The 22,579-nt window shown below is 38.2% G+C and overlaps 1 protein-coding gene across 1 annotated transcript in view; it reads left to right on the forward strand.

Annotated features, from left to right (window-relative positions):
* Positions 1-22,579, forward strand: part of LOC149461351 (lipoxygenase homology domain-containing protein 1-like) — a 392,516-nt gene that overhangs the window by 186,233 nt on the left and 183,704 nt on the right. The window contains exons 27-30 of the mRNA XM_089678445.1: positions 2,937-3,015; positions 4,963-5,044; positions 14,017-14,072; positions 19,199-19,228. Coding sequence (XP_089534571.1) covers positions 2,937-3,015; positions 4,963-5,044; positions 14,017-14,072; positions 19,199-19,228 — 247 coding nt within the window. The remainder of the gene's footprint in view (positions 1-2,936; positions 3,016-4,962; positions 5,045-14,016; positions 14,073-19,198; positions 19,229-22,579) is intronic.

Raw genomic sequence — 22,579 nt, forward strand, 5'->3', positions numbered from 1 at the left:
TAATAGCAAACAGTCAAAAATATTGCAGGTTTTTTCAAAATTGTCGGTCTTTTTTTGTTTATAGCGCAAAAATAAAAAACACAGAGGTGATCGAATACCACTGAAAGAAAGCTCTATTTGTGGGAAAAAGGACATAAATTTCATTTATGTACAGCATTGCATGACCGCGCAATTGTCAGTTAAAGTAAAGCAGTGCCGTATTGCAAAAAATGGCCTGGTCAGGAAGGGGGGTAAATCCTCTGGAGGGCAAGTGGGTAAAGTAAACCTGTCACAAACCTGGACAGCTAAAGCTGAGCTAGAGATATGTCGGCAGATAAAGTTATATGCACACCTTGATTTTTCCTGTAAAGTTCACATTGACCAAACCCTTTCTGCTTCCCAAGCCTCTTTATTGTTTACCCTAGTTATAGAAAGCCTCTCTGACCCAATGGGAGAAGAAGGCTTTACTTAATTAGTACAGGAGGCACCTATAAAGTTTTGGCAGGGTATAGTTCTGTATCTACTGATCGGTTTGACATGTGGTCCTAACCTAACTACTTGAATATAGCCTATAATATGACTTCATTACCAGACCATTTTTCAGTTTAATTATCAGCTCTGTGATAGTGTGATTGATGATTACTTGGTCATACAACACTGTACCCAAAAGAATTTTATATAATTTTTTGTTTTAAACAGAAAGAGATTTCTTTTGTGGTATTTTATAAGCAAAGTTTTTTTTTATTTTTAACTAAATAAAGGAAAAAGGCCCAAAAAGTGGAGAAAATTACTGTTTCTCTTATGTTATATTATACATACATATCAAATAAAAAGGACAGTACAAGCATCCCCAAATGACCTATTTTTGGAAAGTAGACATCCCAAGATGATCAAATTTTTACTACACGTTTTTGGAAATGGAGAAACATGCTGGTGTCGGGATGGTTAAAGCATGGAGCTCGGTGATGGTACACTAAATCCAGTGCATCATTAATTGTTCAGGTCACACAGAAGGAGAAAGAGTTGAAAGGGTTTATGTACAGGTCACATACAGTGGGAAGATGAGGGGTTTGATATGCAGATGTGCAAGATAAGGGAGGCAAGGAGGTTAACATAGGTCACTGTAGAGACAGGGCGGGCTGAGATATACATATACAGAACAGGAGAGAGGTGAAAGGGTTAAAATGATCCCACAATCATAGGAACACCTTGATTTTCAACTGCTGCCTGTGATCCTCTACTAACAAATGAACAATTCATTTATTCATTTGTTTTTGCTTCCTAGCTTTCCTCCACTGAAGAATGGGAGTGCTCTACAAAGTAAACATTTATTTGTTGACATTTGTAATCAATGTCAGTGGTCATTACAGTGATCATAAGGTACAGAGCCACTCAGATCGGCACTGGATGCCCTGGGGCATTTTCCTTACTATCATTTATAAATGCCAGTGCACAAATAAATGTCCACCATTTCACTATTTTTAAACATATGGTGGTAATAACATAATTAAGGCTAATCCTGCTTATGCTTTTTTAATTTTAGTCTGAATTGCCAAGGTTTGATTTGTGATAGGTTTACCAGCTCCAGCCAAAACTTTTAATTTTGTATTGCATAAAGCTGAGAAGGGTTAGAGCCTCTTTCAGGTTTTTACTGATGTTTGTGTTCCTACTGGGGAGACTCCCTTCAATTTCTTTCAGGACAGGAAATGCTGGGAAATCATAAACAAAGTCAAAAACAATTTGTAGTAGACTGGGGGGGATATGTTTTTATAATGCTTGCTGGGCTTTTATGTCCCAGTGACCTGCACCTCTCTTTTCTTATACTGTATGTGTGTCATAGGGACAGGAAGTGAAGGAACATTTCTGCAATAAAGCTACAGGCAGAATTAAAAACTCAACAGAAATTTTTACTCTCCTCTATTCTATTCAAGACTAAAACATTACATTTTAGCTGAAGTTGGGCTTTAAAAATGCTTTTGTGACAGACTGACGCGTTGCTGCATATTAAGGGGAGTTACTCTAAATGGTCCCCTTTTTTGTTGGTATATCAATTGTGGTATTAATCCAGAAACGGAGAATTCAATAGAGTTGTGTTATTTTAGTTATAGTATTTTAGTATTATAGTTCAATCAATGTCAAACGAAGCAGTAGGCAGAACTGAGTAGAATATTAGGTCTGCTGGGGACCTATTTAGTTCTAAAATATATTACAGCACTTTCTAATGAACATAACAATAACTGCATTTTATTCAACTATGAAATTAAGTGCAACCTTCATGAACTCTTGAACAGCCAAAGGCTTCATTTATTATAAATTCTTAAAGTGGTCAAAAAGGAGTAAGATGGTCACGTATAGCCCAGATAACTCTACCCGTCGGGGTGATTTAGCAAAGGAGTAAAATATGATCGCTTAGCAAGAGAATTTTCACTTAGCTTAGTGAATAAGGGAATACTGTGCTGACTTCTATCATCCAAGTAAAAATCCTGCTTTTTTAATTTTGATATTAGGCATTCTTTGTAAAGTGAAATTTCACCACACTCACCAAGGTAAATTAAAATTTCCTTACACAGTGGAAATACAATTTACAAAGTGAGCATGTTCAACTACTTTAGAAAATCAGCCCCTATGTACGGTATATAGCTGCATTAACTAATTAGTAAACTGCTGTATATTCCAGAACTCTTTCCTAGGGCCAGATTGTCTTGAGGCCAGGGGCGTCCCTAGGGTTGATGTCACCCGATGCGATAACATTTGGTGACACCCCCTCTGACGATCACCGCAGAATGGATCGGATCTGCGGATTGAGCATAATGGATCGGATTCCGATCCATGTTTGCTGACCATGTGTGAAAAGAAAATATCTTTAGCATGTGTGTAATACTTCTAGATGACTAGTCAATATTTGTCAATGTCTCTAATTTCTTTTATAGTTAGTTGTTTTATTACTTCTGTTGCAGGTTGATGTGTTTTGCATCCAAGCAGTATCATTGGGAGAACTCCAGAAAATCAAGATTACCCAGGATGAAATTAAAGATGGTATTGTATGAACTAAAAAACCAAACTATAATTTGCCCTGGCCTTGCTGAAGGGCGAGTACTAGAGATGAGCGAATCGAACATGACGAAGTGGAATTCGTTCCGAAGATTTCGAAAAATTCTATTCGCGACGAATCCGAAGATTAGCAAACTTCGGATGCACGAATCGAATTTTCCCAAAAATGGCGGCGACATGTGTGGCGACGGAGAAAATGGACAGAGAAGATGGGGCGGGGATCTCTGGGAAGGCGCGCAGACAAGGCGCGCTGACCCATAATGCATTCATGACATGTGATCGCATTAGCCAATCAGCAGCCAGCCAGCACTGTGTAATGGTGGAGCTATAAATCGCGGCCATCTTAGAATTCTCCATTAGCCTCCGGTCATTCAAGAGAGACAGACCTGTGTGTATTAAGGGACAGAGTTAGGGCCACAGAGACTTTAGGGCCACAGAATCGTTACTCAGGGACACAGAATCGTTACTCAGGGACACAGAATCGTTACTCAGGGACACAGTGTTCAGTGTTGTGCGCATTAAGCCAGACACCAAAGGGCAGCACAGACCTGTTATTACTCGCTCAAGCATGGCTGAACAAAACCAGTCTTTACCACAAATTGGACCCAGACCTGCCCAGGGTCTCGTAAGTAGATTGCACGGAGGAGTAGAGTTCGTTATTGGAATTAACTGTGAGGGACTTTTAAACCTAGGCCTGTGTATGGCCTTCAATTGAAGCTGCTTCTGCTCCGCCACTCTGCCATTGGACTCTTGATAGTCGTCTCCCCACGCTGCTGCTGGGGGGAATTTTTAACATAGGCCTCTGTATGGCCTTCAATTTTAGCTGCTTACGCTCTGCCACTCTGCCATGGGCCCCTGTACCGCCTCCTCATGCTGCTGCCAGGCCCGTAATCTGCCATAGGCCCCTGTACCGACTCCTCATGCTGCTGCCAGGCCCGTAATCTGTCATGGGCCCCTGTACCGCCTCCTCATGCTGCTGCCAGGTCCAGAGTGTGTCATGGGTCCCTGTACGGCCTCCCATTGCTGCTGTCTCCATCGCCACACTCTGCCATGTGCCACTTTCAGGTCTCCTCACACTGCTGGTGGGTTCCATTTTGTCATAGGGTGCTGTATGGCCTCCCATTGCTGCTGCCTCCACCGCCACACTGTGGCTCCACACTCTGGTTTTGGCCCCGTGACTGCCCAAATGAGTGAAGTGTGCGGTGATTCTAAGATCGACGGCACTCATCTGCATGTCATACTGACTGACAGTATTATTTCTCTTCCCCAGCAGACTCCAAGGGCATTTAAATTAAAGGTACAGTGTTCTGCACTAATATAAAGGCTCTCTGAAGCCTAGAAACACCCTTTTTATAAGTTAAATTCACAGCGAATATATTCGGCTCGAAGCGAATTTATTCGGCGAATTCGGCGAATCAGCCGAACCGAATTTTTGAATAATTCGCTCATCTCTAGCGAGTACCATCCAACACTGTAAGGCTGCCTATGCATGAGTTTTTTTAAATATATTCTTCAAATTTTCTTTAACATATAAAAAAGTCATTCAACATGCAGTGTATATACTGTGTATATATATATATATATATATATATATATATATATATTTATTGAAATATATTTTGAATTATACTGAATATGGCCAAAATTATAGCATTTCAAGTATATGGCAATATATTTGGGAAGAATATTTTTAAAATATATATATTTCAAATATATTTTTCTTCCATGTGGGTATTTAGCATCTTAAGCACTACTTACATTTAAACTAATGAAAGGGAATAAATTATATCAACAAATATGAAAACAAATGTTTGCAAAAATACCACTGTCTCTCTTTAATTTAGTGGCAAGTTATTATTATGCAAAGCTAAATTTAGTCTAAATTCTGAAGTTCTCAGCACAGCTTTTAACACATATTTCTTTTCAATCTAGGCAAAGGATGGTTCTTAGATAAAGTAATTGTACGATATACAGTGGATGGAAATGATCACCAAGTTTTGTTTCCATGCAGCAGGTAGGTAGCACTGTATGCCAAAGTTTCCCAAAGCATGGGACTTTTTATTACCAGTGGCAAGTGACATGGGATTGTTTCACTCTCTGATTATGGCAGTTTTAGATAATATTGGTTACATTTAGTTAATTATGATGGCCTCAGGTTCATTTTACATTCAGTTTTTGCACTGATATGTTAACTATTTTTACTACAATTTTGTTTCATAAATAAGAGTTTAATAGGGTACAGTCATGACACTGGATTCTCATATGGCTTTTTAAAGCTACACTCTATACCTGCAGTGGATCTCCCTCTCAATACAAGGATTAACTGCTCATTTTGATTTTTCAATGAAGAAAAAAGGTGGTATGCTTATCTTATTCCTCGCTACTGCAGGCTTCATGGTCTTTTTGTGACCTGTACCCCTGAAGCCACTTTCCTTCACTGCCTGGTGGATCCACCATTCTGATTTTGATCAATACAATACAAAGACCCGTAATCCTGCATTGCACAGGAGGATATTCAGGGCTTGTTCTTGTTCCAGAGCGTCAGACAAAGGAGGAGAATGCCAGTTGCTTGGAGGGAAAAATAAGGTAAGTACAGTAAACAACCTTACTCATCATCCCCTAGGAAAAATGAGCAGTTAACCCTAGCACTGGAGGGAGGGACCCGCTACAAGATTAAAGGTTTTTTTTTATCCTCTGAGTTTAGCCTTAAGATTTTTCCTCCACTGTAACTCATATATGCAGTGGCAGGATAGCAAGGCCCTAAAGACCAGACATTATACATATGCTTTTATGGGGATCAGGTGGCAGAAAGGTGTTAGGAGAAAGCACAACAGAAGCTATTTGCTTTCAGATTGTCTCTTGTTTACTTGATACTCTGAACTGATCAAACAGGTGTCAGGAGCGTGTAGCGTTCCTACTCCATCACAGCTACTGGTCTCATTCCAGCATCTTGATTTAAGCTGTGATGCATTCTCTATGTCTGTCTGCCCACCTGCAAGGTGATTAATGTGTCCAAATCTGATTTAAGCCAGCCAAGCCTGCAGCCTCGTGCTTGTGCTATTGTGTTTGTAACACATGCTCCAAGCTCCCTGTTTGTCTGCCCTGTTCTTGTGCATGCTAGTTTGGATTACCTCATTGACGACCTTGAATTGGATATCGACTACTCTCTAAACTCTGTCTGTCTTTTAAGGATTTGACCGTGACTATTCTGAGCTTTGTCTGCCTTGTACCTGGACTGTCATTGAACCACTCTGATTGTCTGCCAGCTGCAAGCACCTGTTTGCTGTGTTCAGTTCATGCTTGCCTGCATGGTAGCCAGGCACGATAGCATTGTGTATAAGTCCTGGGGGAAACTGAGTATTGGTAGGCCATCTTGTCTTATGGGAAAGGGGGCTGCTATAGCTGAAGAACACAGAAGCCAGCTATAGTACTTGACCACCTGCTTTAGGGGTAAGCGTGCCAACAGGGAGAAGGAGGAGTCACTTCCATGAGTAAATATCAGCTTGAGTTACTGAGGTCTGCAAACTGCAGTATTTTTTCCATAAGACAGATACTAGGAATCCTGGAGCTCCACTTCTGGCTAAAGCTGTAAATAAAAAATAATTTATACAATTTTTAAATATTTATGAAACATATTTGTAATTTTTTTTTGCATTTTAGTGAATAGGTATAAAGGTCTAAAATACTTTTACTACTTACTCACTTTACCACTGTTTACCATCAGGATGAAGCAGAGGGGACCTTTTTCTTAAATAGTATTATTATATAGAAAGAATACTTGCATTTTCAATGTGATATGGTAAATATACCTATAAAGGGCTGGAGTATAAAAGACTGTTTCATACTTTCTACATATTCCCCAGAAAAAGCTGCTTCTTCAGGATAAACAACCACCTTTTTAATTAATGTAAAGAACTATAATATGTATAATCTCCTCACCTCGTGGCACCCAACAAGCTCACTGGACCCAAGAGCAGAACCCCCCCATGGAGTAATAACATCAGTGAAACCTTATGTATATCTAATATATCACATTAAAAAAGCATGTATTCTTTATACAGATATGTATCTTGTATACATAGTGATGTAGTAAGACCTGTCCTGGTGTGTTGTGTTAATATACATACATTACCATGTGTGGTATTAGACCCACTATTCAATTAAATGGGTTGGCAATGCACTAAAATGTCCAAAAAACAGACTTGCACCATTTTTAGCAATGCAGCACACCACAACATATGATGAATTGAAGCTGCACCCTTGGGGTACCTTTTAAATGAATGGGTTATCTCAGCGCAATGAAAAAGGGTGTTTCAGTCATAAGCAAATTTTCAATATAGTTGAACAACAGAGCTGCAACAATGTGAAAAACTTGATTTTTTTCAGAAAGGATACAGTATATGTATTCTGGATGAAATATTTTATATGACAGACTGCTTTTAATATTTGCATGAAATAATTCTACAAATATTCTAGAATTTGTGGTACAATATACTGTAGGGATATCCAGTAAAATCCCATTAAACTGTTCTCTATCAATATGAATTTAATAAAAGACCACATAGACAAGTTCTTGCTGGAAAAAAATATATTAAGCAATAAACAGCATGGGTTCATGAAAGACAGACGTTGTCAAACAAATCTGATTTCTTTTTATGAGGAGGTGAGAAAAACCTTGGACAGAGGGGTGGCAGTGGACGTGGTTTACTTGGATTTTGCAAAAGCGTTTGACACAGTTCCCCACACACGGCTAATGTGTAAGGTAGAGTCTACGGGCTTGGCAAAATCTGTATGTAAATGGCTAGAAAACTGGCTAAAAGATTGTATTCAGAGAGCAGTAATTAATGATTCATACTCTAAACGGTCTAGGGTTGTCAGTGGTGTACCCCAAGGTTCAGTGTTTGGACCCTTACTTTTTAATATATTTACAAATGGTATAGGGTCTGGGATTACAAATACTATTTCAGTCTTTGCAGATGACACCAAGCTGTGCAGTGGAATAACGTCCTTACAGGATGTCTCCAACTTGCAAGCCGACCTCAATGCACTGTTTAATTGGGCAACTATGTGGCAAATGAGGTTTAATGTTGATAAATGTAAGGTTATGCACTTGGGGGCTAAGAATATGCATGCATCATACATAATAGGGGGGTACAATTGGGGGAATCAATGGTGGAGAAGGATCTGGGAGTTCTGGTAGATCACAAGCTTACTAATGGAATGCAATGCCAAGCTAAAGCAAGCAAAATCCTCTCTTGTATTAAAAGAGGTATAGACTCCAGAGAGAGAGAGATATCATTCTACCCCTGTACAAATCATTAGTAAGATCTCATCTGGAATATGCAGTTCAGTTTTGGGCAATTCGCAAAAAGAACACTGGGAGCTGGAGAAAGTACAGAGAAGGGCAACCAAACTGATAACAGACATGGAGGAGCTAAGCTATGAGGAAAGATTAGAGGAACTGAATTTATTCTCTCTTGAGAAGAGGAGATTTAGGGGGGATATGATCAACATGTATAAATACATCAGTGGTTCACATAGTGAACTCGGTGTAGAACTATTCACCTTGAGGTCATCACAGAGGATAAGGGCGCACTCTTTACGTCTGGAGGAAAAGAAATGTAATCTCCAAATATGGAAAGGTTTCTTCACAGTAAGAGCTATGAAAATGTGGAATAGACTCCCTCAAGAGTTGGTTCTGGCTAACGTAGTGGATTGCTTTAACCCCTTCGCGCCTAAGGGTAAAACAAATCTTAACGCCTAAGCACAATTTTGCAACTTTGATATGTGTTAGCAAAACCATACATATCATCACAACTACACTGTGTATCCTGGTGTACTATACCTTGTTTTTTTCAGGACAAATTAGGCTTTCATTTGGTGGTAAATGGTAATGAATATCTCCTGATTTTTTTTTTTACATTACCAAAGGAAAACTGTCCCAATATAGTAAAAACACCTTTTTTAAATTTATCTGTACATTTCTTGCTACTACCATAACCTACCACTAAAGAACAACCCAAAGTAATTTCTCCTGCTCCTGACAATGGCAACGATACCACATGTGTGTATGTTAGTTATTCTTTGTGTCCGTAGTACAGCTCAGAAACCATAGTGCACAATTTGCTTTTTTTTTTATTCTGTCACTAACTGACACTGATACTAATTTAAAAACAAAGCAAAAAACCCCAAAAAACAGACCCTGACCTTTGACCCTGACCTTGACCAAAACACTAACCCTGGCACAGACCTAGATCAAACCTTGATCTAGGTTTTTTTTATATTTTTTTATATATTCATTTATTTATTGTATTTTTTTTTTCTCTGAAAGGACAGAGAGAGATACAATGTATCTACCTCCTCTATTCAGAGAGAGAAAACGGGGGGGGGGGGGGGGGGGGTGGCTTTACAGTGACTGATCACTGTGACAGCCAATTAGAGGCTATCACAGCGATCAGGTAAAAAGGCCTGGATTCTTTCTTGGATACACAGAATATAACTGATTACTGACATTTATAGGTAACGTTGATCCAGGGAATATCCAATTGTCTCTCGGGGGATCAGGAAGGAATTTTTTCCCCTGCAGGAGCAAATTGGATCATGCTTTGCTGGGTTTTTTGCCTTCCTCTAGATCAATTGTGAGTGTAGGATTATAATTTTTTTTTTATGGTTGAACTGGATGGACTTTTTTCTTTTTTCAGCCAGACTAACTATGTGACTATGTAATATCTAATGAAGGATATGGATAGCAGTAAAATATACTGATGCCTGATCTACCCCACACTATGTATTATGATTTTTTTTTAAATGCAGCTAGTACCTGAATTTGACTTTATATCAGGCTCTTATAACAGCATTCAGACTGGGAGTGGAAGGGACAGGACTGGGAGCCAATCAGGGGTGCTCTGTGGAAATGTTTAACAAGAAACTGGTAGAAGAAAGAGTTGGTCTGCTGCTCTTTCACTGTTTAGTAAGCAAGCCAGGGATAGAGCAAAGACATTGCTGTATCTACCATGCGGTGCTATGTGAAGGAGCTGTTTAAATTTCAGGTATGGATAGACAAAATATAGATCATTCGGTAATTAAATCAGCTCCCATAATTGTATTGTATCTCCATGAAATTTAGCTTTAAAGATGGAAACCCTGTATAAAAGGTTACTGAGATAAGTTAGCATGGTGGGCCTTGTCTTCCTTATCTGGTGATATGCCATCCCTGTGGATTTTAACCCCTTACTAACCCATATGATATGCATGTGTGCTATTAGGCAGCACTGTGGCTAAGAGGTTAGCACTTGTACTGGTAGCACTAAAGTTATCAGTTTGATTCCCAACCAGGGCACTACCTGCAAAGAGTTTGCATGTCTTCCTTGTGCCTGTGTGAGTTTCCTCCAAAGACGTGCTAGTAGGTTAACTGGCTCCTGTCTAGATTGTCCCTAGTATGTGTATGTATGAATATGAGTTAGGGGCCTTAGATTGTAAGCTCCTTAAAGGCAAAGACCAATGTGAATGTACAATATATAATATGTAAAGCTAAATTGACGGCACTATACAAATACCTGTAATAAATAAAAAATATTTGTTTTCCTTTCTCTGTCTTGCTAACAAATTTATAATTTACTTTTTTTTTCAGCACGTTAAGTTCCCCAAGTTTCCAGAGTGCCTGGTAGCACCAGGTTAACACAGCTCCTTGAGAAAATGATCCAAATCTTTAGTGTCAGTATAAGGAGATATGTGACTGGCTTGTCAGTGTTATTTTACTGCGTGGGGCAGAGAAATAGCACAGAAAATCTAATTATACTGACATTTGTACCATTTTTCTACAAGATTGTCATATGACAACATGAATTTTAATTTCACTGTTTTGGCTGCAGAACTACTGCACGTCTTGCTGTTGTAGATTAATATTTCCATTACTGTCTGTAAAAAAAATCATAAAAATAATAATTGATAGCACCAGCTACACATTTGCCTTGCTGAGTCCCCTGCATGTGAAGAAAGACTCGAAGTCAGTGGGTTATATTTAGATGTTAAATGGTCAATTGAAGGCGGTTTCTTATCTGCTGTCAGGGTTTGTGAGACGCATCGCGAGAGATGTAAACCTAATGAAGTCAGCCGTGTTCAATGTAAAACTTCTTGTCAGAAGAAATTTATTCAACACTAAGCTGAGGACTTTAATTCCAGGACAGAAAAATTGCATCATATTTTCTTGCCCAAGGCAAGTGAGGGACACTGATTGATAGTAGAGGAAAACACAAAATTACATTGCAGAACATGCAGATTTGCACTTCTAGGAAAGGGGAACTGATCAACTGTCACTATTTCAAATCGTTTTTACTCAGAGTACAGAGAATACAAAGGGAGGAAGTAACTTGATTATGGTAATGTAGACTTCAAACGATTCTTTACATTATAAACACAATGATGATCATATATAAACTAGAAATATGGATTGGCAGGTCTCTTAGTGCTGTTTCTCCATTGTTGGAATGGGTTTTATCATGGTGGCTGTACAAGCCCTGATTTTTTAATGTGATCAGTAATTGCATGTTGAAAATTGTTCAATACAACACCAATGCTAAATTGGTCTAAGTCAATCTGGTTGCTCTTTAAATACAACATTTTGTACTGTGATAAAAACTGATGCAAATATGGACACTTTTGTGTGAAAATTAATTAGATTAGATTCAACTTTATTGTCATTGTGCAAAGTACATGTACAGAGCCAATGAAATGCAGTTAGCATCCAGCCAGAAGTGCATAAATGGCCCATTTACAATAAATAACAATATAACAAAAATTGGAGTATGGAATATACAGTGATACCATAAGCGGTGCAATGAGTAGTGCATTAATGGATAAAATATTCAGTAATGCAATGGTGAATAAAATATACAATAATGCAATGTTGTCTAATGATTAGCTGTTCAATGCTTTAACAGCCACAGTGAAAAAACTATTTTTCAGTCTATTTGTACAGGCTCTGAGACACCTGTATCGTTTGCCCGATGGCATTGGTGCTGAAACATATCCCTTGAGTGATTATTGAAACAAGCCAATTTTTTCAACCCACCAAATTCTGTTCATATTTAACTTTTTTGGACTTTATAACATATAAAGCACTAGCATCCTTGCTTCCATGAGCATTGGTTCCATTTTGCATTCCTTTCAAATGGAGGAGAAACCTCGGCACCAACAATAATTATTGTTTCTTGCTGCAAACAGTAATTGTGCCAATGTTTTTCTTTTCATCTGGGCAATTGGTAGAAAAACTCATAGTTTACAATATTGAGAGACATACAAGTTTCAAAACTAAAAAAAAAAGAAGACTCTTAGTTTTCCTACAAACTGCTGAAGCAAAATCTTTAATTGATGCATGGACTCATTTGAAGATGATCAAAAAAGGTTTGACACTTGTTAGAGGATTGATACATGTTGGATTTATCTAATATCCAAATGATTAATTATTAAATGATTAGCTTGATATGCGTATGGCCTGCATGAGCTTTGTGTCTTGAACAATTCATAGCACAATTCATACTAGCAAAATGGATAATCATCATTTACTTTTAGTGCACACCTTATCCAAAAACAATCAGCAGATCCAGAGACATAGATAGGCAACTGAACATTTATGCAAACCTCCACTTTTCTTTTAAAGTTGAGTTTGCACCCCAGTTGCCATTCACTGAAGGTCCCACCGGTTTTTAGCTAAACTCCCGGTAAATATGAGACGCAAATTACAGCTGAACTCCCAGCAAACATCTCAATACATAGATAATACATAAAAGGGATCTGTAATTGATTTAAAACACTGCATTCAGTCCTGAAATTTACATAGTACACGTGTACAAATAGTACACGATGACAGTACTCCCCTGTTACAGTTAAGGAATGCAGCGGTGTCACCTCCGCACCTCCAGTCTGCTGATTGAACATTGAAAGACAAGCAGCAGACTGATGAGGTCATCCCTCGGCTCACTGCTCCTGTCAGTTTGCTTTTTGTCAATACATTTCTATGCCACTCACTTGATTGACTCCTAGTACTTCCCCCTTATTTGGCAAAAGGGATAGCAAGAAGATAATACCAAGTTTTATTTAGGTACTTACATTAGTTACATTAAAGTGATCATGTTGAGTTTTAAAAAAAAAAAATCCTAATGGCACCAAAAAGAGTCACCTCTTTGGCAGCCTGTGGGGTTGATTTATTGAAACCGGAGAGTGCAAAATCTGGTGCAGCTGTGCATGGTGGCCAATCATAATAAATCAACCTCTATGTCTCCTAACTTTCCTCCATTCCCCGGTCGAAGCCCCATCCTGAAAGTGTAGAAGTTTTTATTAATAAGGGCAGTAACCTACAGCCACCAATTAGAAATTACTTCAATAAAATCAGACTAGTACTAGATGGATTCTGATTGATTTCTATGGGTTACTGCACTAAATTTCTCTTCATTGAAAGTTGCCTGTTATTCATGTAATAGAACAGAATAGCAAGTCTTTCTTTCCTAGCATTGAACTAAATGGGGATTACTCTGCCTTTGTCTGCCTTTTAGCACAGAGGCAATGCATTTCCAAAAATGCTGCACTCTCATCGGGCTTTGCCTATAAGAAGCTGTGTGTGATTCAACTAGTTAGCAAGTACCCTATGCTTACATTTTGGCTGTACACATACTTTGAATTCATCAGTTCAGTAATAATATCTATAATAAAGTAGCTAAGTTAGTTTTAACTGTATTCCCTGTTTAATAAGGTTTGTGAACTTTTTCAGTGTAGTCTATACATACTGTTTATTTATACAAACTGAGATATGTTTTTCAGGATTATGTTGTGCTGCCAGCTCTCAGAAAAGGTTTCAAAATCAAAAGATTTTCTCTCAATCAAATGATGAAACCCATTGTTTTGCACAGAGATGCATTGTTACACTGTCTTTCCATATTTTGATCTGTTAAATCTGTAATGCTTGGATGATTTCTATGTGTTCTTACTTAGATGGTTTGATGTGAACCGAGAGGATGGGAAAACTGAAAGAACTCTGATTTCCAGTGGTAAGTAACTATATTATTGCACACACAAAAGAAAAAATCCTCACCGTTTCATGTACTCCAGAGGTTTCTAACATGCAACAGCTCAGTAATACTTTTATGCTCTTATCAACTAACTTAAAGGGAAAAATCTGATATTTATGATGTTCCTTCTGTATCCAAACTGTGTAAAACTATGCCAGAAAATAAAATGAAAAGTTTTATTAGTTCTTATTATTTCACATGGGCAACATGGATACTTATTCTTTACCACACCCTTATAGGCCTATTTAAAGTGGTATTTAAGGTTTGGTTTTGGTTTGTTTTTTTAACCAATACACACCCGGCCAATAGCCAAAAGGTGGCCAGTAAACTGTATTGCATTTCCGGGTTGGACGCCAAATGGCATCCTCCTGCACATGCGCACTTTCGCGCTTGCAGAGTCGCGCAGCGGCGCGATCTGTCACCAGCCGTGTACCTCGGACACAGCCCATGACAGATCTGAGTATTGGCCCTGTTGCCGGTACCATGTGACCTGCTGTGACCAATCACAGCAGGTCACATGACAGTTGTATACAATGGATGGCTTCATTCATGCCATCCATTGTATACTACTGTCTAGCTGTGAATGTGATTAGCTGTGGCCAAATCACAGCTAAGCACAAAAAAAAACCAGGAAAAAAAAAAACCCTGAATGAATCGATGTCATTCAGGTAAATGCTTGCTTATAGCAAAGTAATTCTTTGCTATAAGCAAATTGTGTAAAAAAAAATAAATACTGATCACTTCCCCAAAGTAGTACAATGTTACTATGGTAACATTGTACTACTTTGGACATAGTGAAATATGAAAAAAAAATCTTGAAAAAAATGTGATAAAATGTATATATAAAAAAAAATATATAAAAAAAAAATATTTTTTTTTTCATACCGTCACCAGTCAGTGTACCTGATCACCGCCATGCCAGTTATATGAAGATGCTGTACTGCACTGGTGACAGTATGTAAAAAAAAAAATAGTGAACATAATTTTTTGCATTTTTTCATTTTCCGAAAAATTATGACAAAAAAATACAACTTCAAAAAACTCAACATGCCTCTTATGAAGTACGTCGGACTGTCTACTCTGCAAAAAGGGGTCATTTGGGGGATATCTGTACTGTTCTGACATTCTTGGACCTCAAGATATTAGATTGGCTGTCAGTACTTCAGGATTGATCAATATTCAGATCTATACCATAGATTGTGAACTCTATAACTTTCCTACAAACTAAAAAATACATCCTAATACATCCTAATTTGGATTATTTTCACCAAAGACATGTAGCAGAATACATCTTGGCCTAAATTTATGAAGAATAATTATTTATTTGCAAACTTTTATAACAGAAACAAAGAAAAACGTGTTTTTTTTTCAAAATTTTCGTTTTTTTGGGTAATTTAGCAAAAAATAAAAACCCCAGCGGTGATTAAATTCCACCAAAAGAAAGCTCTAGTTGTGTGAAGAAAATTATAAAATTTTAGTTTGGGTACAATGTTGTATGACCGCGCAATTGTCATTCAAAGTGTGAGAGCGCTGAAACCTGAAAAATGGCCTGGGCAGGAAGGTGTAAAATTGCCCAGTATTCAATTGGTTAATTACAAAGATGCCACACTTACCTGCTCTGTGTAATAATTTTGAACAGAGCAGCCAAATCCTCTTTTTATTGGGTCCCCCGCTGGGGCTCCTGGCTCCTCCCTCTTGACCAATGCCCCCAATAGCAAACCACTTGTTATGGGGGCACTGGTACGTGCTAGCTCCTGAGCCTGGCTCTATGTGTCCATAAGACACATAGAGCCGTGGCTGAGCCCTACCCCCCACTCTTTCCTCTTTGGCTCAATGGCTGTGATTGCCAGCAGTGGGAGCGAATGGCTCCCATTGCTGTCTCAGCCAATGAAAAGAGGGAGTGCCGGGACAGCTGAGGCTGTCGTGCACAATGCTGGGTTGAGGGGGGGGCTCAGGTGAGTATTGGGGGGGCTGTGGGGGCATTGCACACAGAAGGTTTTTTACCTTCATGCATAGAATGCATGAAGGTAAAAAACCTTCAGCCTTTACAACCACTTTAACCTCCCTGGTGGTATTCCCGAGTGTAGCTCGGGGTAAAGTTTCAGTACTACAAGCGGTAACCCCGAGCTACACTCGGGAATACCATGCGGTGCTGCTCTGCGATCCCTCGATCACTTACCTTGTCCTGCGCTCCCGCGATGTCCCTCCTGCAGTGTCCCCAGCAATGTAATCCAGCGGATGCCGGCATCTGTCATCTGGGTTCCGTCCCCTGTGAGCGTCGGGACGTACGGGGGACGGAACGTCAGGAAATTTGAAAATGACAAAAAGTGACATTCACTAAAATCACTAAAATCACATAGTAAAACATTACAGTATCAAACCATTTCACATACATTTTGTCCCTAGTGCTTTGTCCTGTGCCCTGCCTGCATTTTTACTGTTCTTTCTGCTTGGAAACTGAGAAAAGTCCATGGCGTCCAAAAAGCGTCCCTTTAGGTCAAAAGCGGTTTTAGACCAGCTAGAGAACAGCGATGGTAAATTAGAACTACTTGCAGAATTGAGTGATAATGATTCGTGGGGGAAATCCGTCATCAGACACTGAAAACGATTTTGCAACTTTGCTCAGAGATGTGTGAGCTTGGTGCTATATTTCAAATTTCAGTGTTTTTGGTTTGATTATATTATTGAATTAAATTTATTATTATATTATTATTTTTTATGATTATTTATTAAATTATAATTTATGATTTCGTGTTTCAAGTTTTATCCTACCCGGGATATTTACTAGACTCTTGTTCGGACAGATTTCAGTGAGTTATTCCTAAAAATTACAGGCCTACAATAAAAAAAATACATATTTCCATGCAAAAAATTTACCGCTTTGAGCACAGAAATATGGACATAATCAGACCGCTAGGGAGGTTAATAAGTGATTATAGACACCTCATGCATACTCTCCTGACGCCGGCCAATTTCTAACAAACACATACAGTACCTGAAGTCTACATTTTGAGTATTTTTGGATACAATTGGGATATGGTGATGGGAGGTGGTTTGGGGAATGTAGTGTTGTGGTTTGGAAGTGTTTTTCAGTACTCTGTTTTGACATTTGCCAATGCAATAAGGGACTATGGAAAACGATTTAAAAACTGTAATATTAAACTGTTGTGTTCCTGGCCATTTTGTCCAAAGCTGAGAGCTTTTAGATCTGCTGTGGCTCCTGCTTCCACCATTAAATTCAGGCCTATTACTGCTGGCCAAAAAAAAAATAAGTGTCGCAGCCAAAACTTTCTTAAAAAAAAAAAAAAAAAACAATGCCATGTAATAAAAATAGAGGTGTTAGTTGCAAATATTTGCAAAGCAATGTGAAAGCTACACTGCCTTGCCAAGGCTCTTCTGTATAGTGTGTTCCTTATCTCTAATCTTATAGTACCTATCCTGGGACACTCCAGAAGCCCAGCACTGCACAAAGGCAGCTGAAGGCCTCAGTGTATCCCAGCAATCAGTATCTAGCTTTTTAAATCAAGGTGCTCTTTTCCAGCACTCTTACCATTTAATTTACTTATTTATTATTGGTATTCATATAGCATCAGCAATTTACACAGCAGTTTACATTCACATTAGTTCTTCAAGGAGCTTACATTCTAAGGTCCCTAACTCACATTAATACATACATATACTATGGACAATTTACCTCTTAGCATGTCTTTGGAGTGTGGGAGGAAATTGGAGTACCCAGAGGAAACCCACGCAAGCACAAGAAGAACATGCAAACTCCAGGCAGGTAGTGTCACTGCTGGGATTTGAACCAATGATCTCAGTACTGCCAGGCAGAAGTGCTGGCAGTTCTGTTCTGTCCTATCTGTTTGTATTTTTTATTTTTTGTACTGAACTGCATCAGGTTACTATTGTTTCAGTTTGCACTGAAATTAAGTGGTAGTTTAAGGACACTATAACTTATTTATTATGTGATTTGGTATCTCTATTTGTCCTCCCTTCCTGTTTAAGGCAAGTTAGTTTAGTACTCGCTAAACCTTCCCTTTTTCTTCCATGTTCCCTCAGCCAGTGTTATTTCTTATATTTCTTATATACAGAGACAGGGCTTAGGAAAGTCATTGTCTATTTACACTTTAAAAGACTGGAGGAACATCCTCTGTACAGCACCTCTCCTTGGTGCTCCATTTTTTTTTTTGTTTAACTTTGGTACATATGAGAATGCCCAGCTCCCTATGCTGTTTTTGCAATCCCTTGCCTAATATTATTATTATTATTATACAGTATTTATAAAGCGCCAATAGTTCGCTCAGCGCTGTACATTACAAAGGGGGACAGAACAATACCAATACAATGCAAAACATGAGGGAATTGAGGGCCCTGCTCTTTCGAGCTTACAATCTAGGAGGGAGGGGATGGTGGCACAGGAAGAGAAAGCTGTGGGGGATGGAGTGGTAGGAAGAGTGGAGGAGGTCGGCAAGTTAGCAGGGGGTGGGGTAGGCTTCCCTGAAGAGGTGGGTTTTCAGGGTGTGCCTAAAGGAGAGGAGAGTAGGTGATAATCTGATGGGTTGGGGCAGAGAAAATGTCCAGAATCGACTTTCAAGATTTGCCCCCCATAGATTTTAATAGGTTTCAGATTTAAGTTTGCAATTTTCAGACTTTGCGGTGGGTTTAAAAAATACCCAATGAATTGAACCCAGACATGTTACATCATCCTTTATGCCCATCATGATCAGTTTTCTAGTTTAACTTTTTTTCCATATTAAATTATATATTTAATTTAATATTTGACATGATTATTAAGTGAAACTAGGAGCATTATTTATAGACATTTATGTGTGTATTTATAGAAGAGAGCAGTTGATCAGTGAACTGCACGTGACAAAAAAATGAATGTAAAGAGAATACAAATACACTGATTAGTGTTTCCTAGCCATTGCTCCTCTACAAGGGGACAAATTGGTGTTTCATTGAAAACTGAGAAGAGAGAATGGCTTGATGATTCAGCTCTCTAATGATAATGTAAAGTGTTGTGAATTCTCAGCTCATTACCATCTTATTATTCATTTGGAGAACTGACTGATGATTAATTTCATCCTTTTCATTTGCAGAAATGGAAAATCCGGAAGAGGACACTGTAGGTAAGAAACGCAGCAGCCCAGAGGAGATAATCAAACATTATGAATCAGCATATGGAAAGTCATTTTGAAGTAAAGAATAAAACACACATCACTTCTAAGGAAAGCACAGAACTAACATGTGTACATTGATGAAATCCTCTACTATGATAGAAATGTCTAACTGCAGACCTGAAAATAATTGAAAATATTCTACTCAGATTATGAGTCTTGTAATATTCCCCAATGGTTCCTTCAAGGAGGCCTTTAAGACTCTTAGTATTTTACTGTTAATAAGGCAGGTTCAGATGCAATGTGCCCAGGCATTTTAAATGGTCAGCTTACGATTTTAGCCTGGTGTTGAATCACATTTGGATTCTTATGCCTCATAAGCAAAAATGATCTTTTACATAGGGTTAGGCCAAAATAGGAACATTTTCAGGCACCAACTGGGATTTTAGTTTGTGATATATTTGAGAAGTGTGTAATTTAGCCTAAAAAGTTTAAGCATTTGAACTGAAACAACAATTTCATTTGTCTGACATTCAACATTTAGGGAATACACATGGAATCTGTGTAGCTGGATTACATTCTTTTTAACTGGATTTTTTATTTTTTCATAGTTCTACTCTACCAATATAAAGGTACAGCAATTTTCTGAATAAAACAAATGTAAAATTATTAATACACAGTCAAGAAAACTTTATATTTTTCAGAAATGTACTTCAGCCTCCAAAGTATACTTTTCATATTTAAAATAGCATAGGCCCTGAAGTGCTAGTGCGCTTGGTCATAAAATACAGTAATCAGATCTTAATGGTGTCTACAATTGCCTGGCACTGTCATCTAAAGTTCATTTCCAAAATCCCCAAGGAAGCTGATTATGAATGGGATTTAAGTCTCTAGACATATACAAAACGATACAAAACAGACCGAGTGATACAAATAGAAATACATGTGAGGCTTTCATTGATAAGTATTTATAGAGGTATAGCAAAAATGTACAATACTAAAATGCGATGTAAAATAAAAACTGAAAAAAGCAATCTTTACACTCCTTTCATTCCAAATAAAAGTGGACTACATGGCAATTTACTGGATAGTGCTCTTACCGAGCAGTTCTGGGGTTAAATGCATGCAGTTTGTATGTTTTTCCCTTGTTTGCATAGATTTTATTTTATACTCCAGAAATATTCTCTTATTTGATTGATGTTTCAACTAATTAGCTCTAGAGTGTGATAAGGGGGCCAGTAGACAGCTGTCTGCTAGAGGTAGGGATGATGTGGAAATAGCTTTATTTAATCTATAAAGTCCTGAGGAATAAGGCTCTATTCAAGCCTATGCAGGTGCGAATGAACGCACAGGGGTTTGCGCGTTATAGCATGTAGCATTTAAGACAGCCTATTCAGCTCAATAATAACAAATAAAAAGTACTGCATGTGAATTTTTTTTTAAATTGCATGGGACAAAACACAAGGTACAAATGTACCATGCATTTTGGTGTACAATTTTGTACATACGTTAGCAAGGTGAATTGGAGCCTGCACTGCAGTATCTGCAAAAGGGAGACACTTTTTTGTGTGTCGCAGGAATGTGCACAATTTTGTATGCATTCCCGCAATGCACAAATGTTAACCTAGCCTTATTATAGAACCAAGTAATACTATCATTATTATTATTAATATTATTATTACTATGCCCTGAAATAGAGCCAACCAAGTGGCTTGCCATTATGCTAAAAAAGAAAAATGTGAATAAAACACTATAGAGTTTCCTTTACCCGTCTTTAGAGAATTTATCTCAATCATTTCTAAGCCAATGTTTCAATATCTTAGACCTTTGGTGACTGGCATAGTACCTGTTGTTGCATTATTACCCATATATGAAAGGGATCATGGTGCTTACTTTGTAACAGTAGACTGGTTCAATTTCTGTTGTGAGAAAGATATTGAGAAGTTGTTGAGGGACCATGTACAGGAGTATGTGATAAAATAAAATTCAATATTCAGAATGGACTTAAGAAAGACAAACATTAAATGTACTCCCTTTTATGAGAGGATAAAGCTGAAACCTTGATAGAGAGATGGCTGGAAATGAAATATGTTTAGTCCTTATAGACATCTACTGTATATGTTAGGGGCTATTGGTATGGAAAATATAACATGTAAAAGGCAGAAAATTAGCTTAAAACTGCATCTAAAATGTAATTCATTTTTTACTCTAAATGGTGATAGTATAAACTGTATACCCAAAAGTTCTAGATAACTGGTTTATAAATATTGGAAAAATGTTGAAACAAAAAGCCAGCTTCTGAATTTGCAGGTACAAAGCTATGTAGTATAGTACATGCATAGAAGATGTCAACTATTTACTGATTAAGAATAGGGAAATGCCAATCAATGTGTATATATCTGATTTTTTTGCTACAAAATATGCATGCTACATACAATTAGACATGGGATTTAGATTCCATGATGAAAAAAATATGTTGATATCTTTAAAGCTGAATGCCATGTATTCTTTGTATAGTTACATTGATCCAGTTTGGGCTAATGAAAGTATGCAAATTCAATGCCAGGCCAACCCCTGTGGAAGCAATAGTGTTGACTACTACAGTGAACCTCAATGTCTTCTGGGTCCCATACTGAGCAGCTGCCCAGCTGCATAGTAACTACAGGGAGTCATTGAGAAAAATGCAAAGTGTTCTCTGAATGGTGCCTGTGCTGAGCATGTGACCCCCCTGTGGATACTATACATCAGGGCAGCATGACATGGACCAGAAGGACAACGGTGGCTACTACAGTTATTCTCCACTTCCACAAGGATCTGACAGATATCAGATATGCATACTTACACTGGTATATGCTGGTCCAATGTAACTATGCAACAATTTATACTTGTGAGGTATTCCCTGTATATCTAAAGCCATGTTTTGCACATTTTGGATAAAGGGGAAGAAAGTGTTAAAACGCCTGTCAGCTTTTTTATTACTGCTCTTGAACCATTTGGAAGATTAATTCTTTTATTTGTCCTGTGGAAAAATGTCACTTAAACTAAATCTGATAGGAAATCCAAAGTCAAACAGGAGATGTGGGCCACAATTGATTAAGTAAATGGAGCCTAGTCGAGAAAGTTGCTTTGGCGCCCCTCTCCATTCCCTTTTAAGCCCTTTAGGTGACATTGGTAAGGATAACATCAGAACCAGAAACGCCACCCCATTTGCATTATCTGTACTGGCACAGCCCCATTCAGAGACCAACTACCTACAAGCACATCCTTCATTGTCACGTGATAGACTGGTACAGCTTTTACCAACAATACTAGCTCTCTAGTTTACTGCAAGAACATGAAGTTTGTAACTGTTTCCCTTGGGCA

Source organism: Staurois parvus, unplaced genomic scaffold (assembly GCF_062004578.1).
Source record: "Staurois parvus isolate SC_StPar_1 unplaced genomic scaffold, SC_StPar_1.0 ptg000205l, whole genome shotgun sequence".
NCBI lineage: Eukaryota > Metazoa > Chordata > Amphibia > Anura > Ranidae > Staurois > Staurois parvus.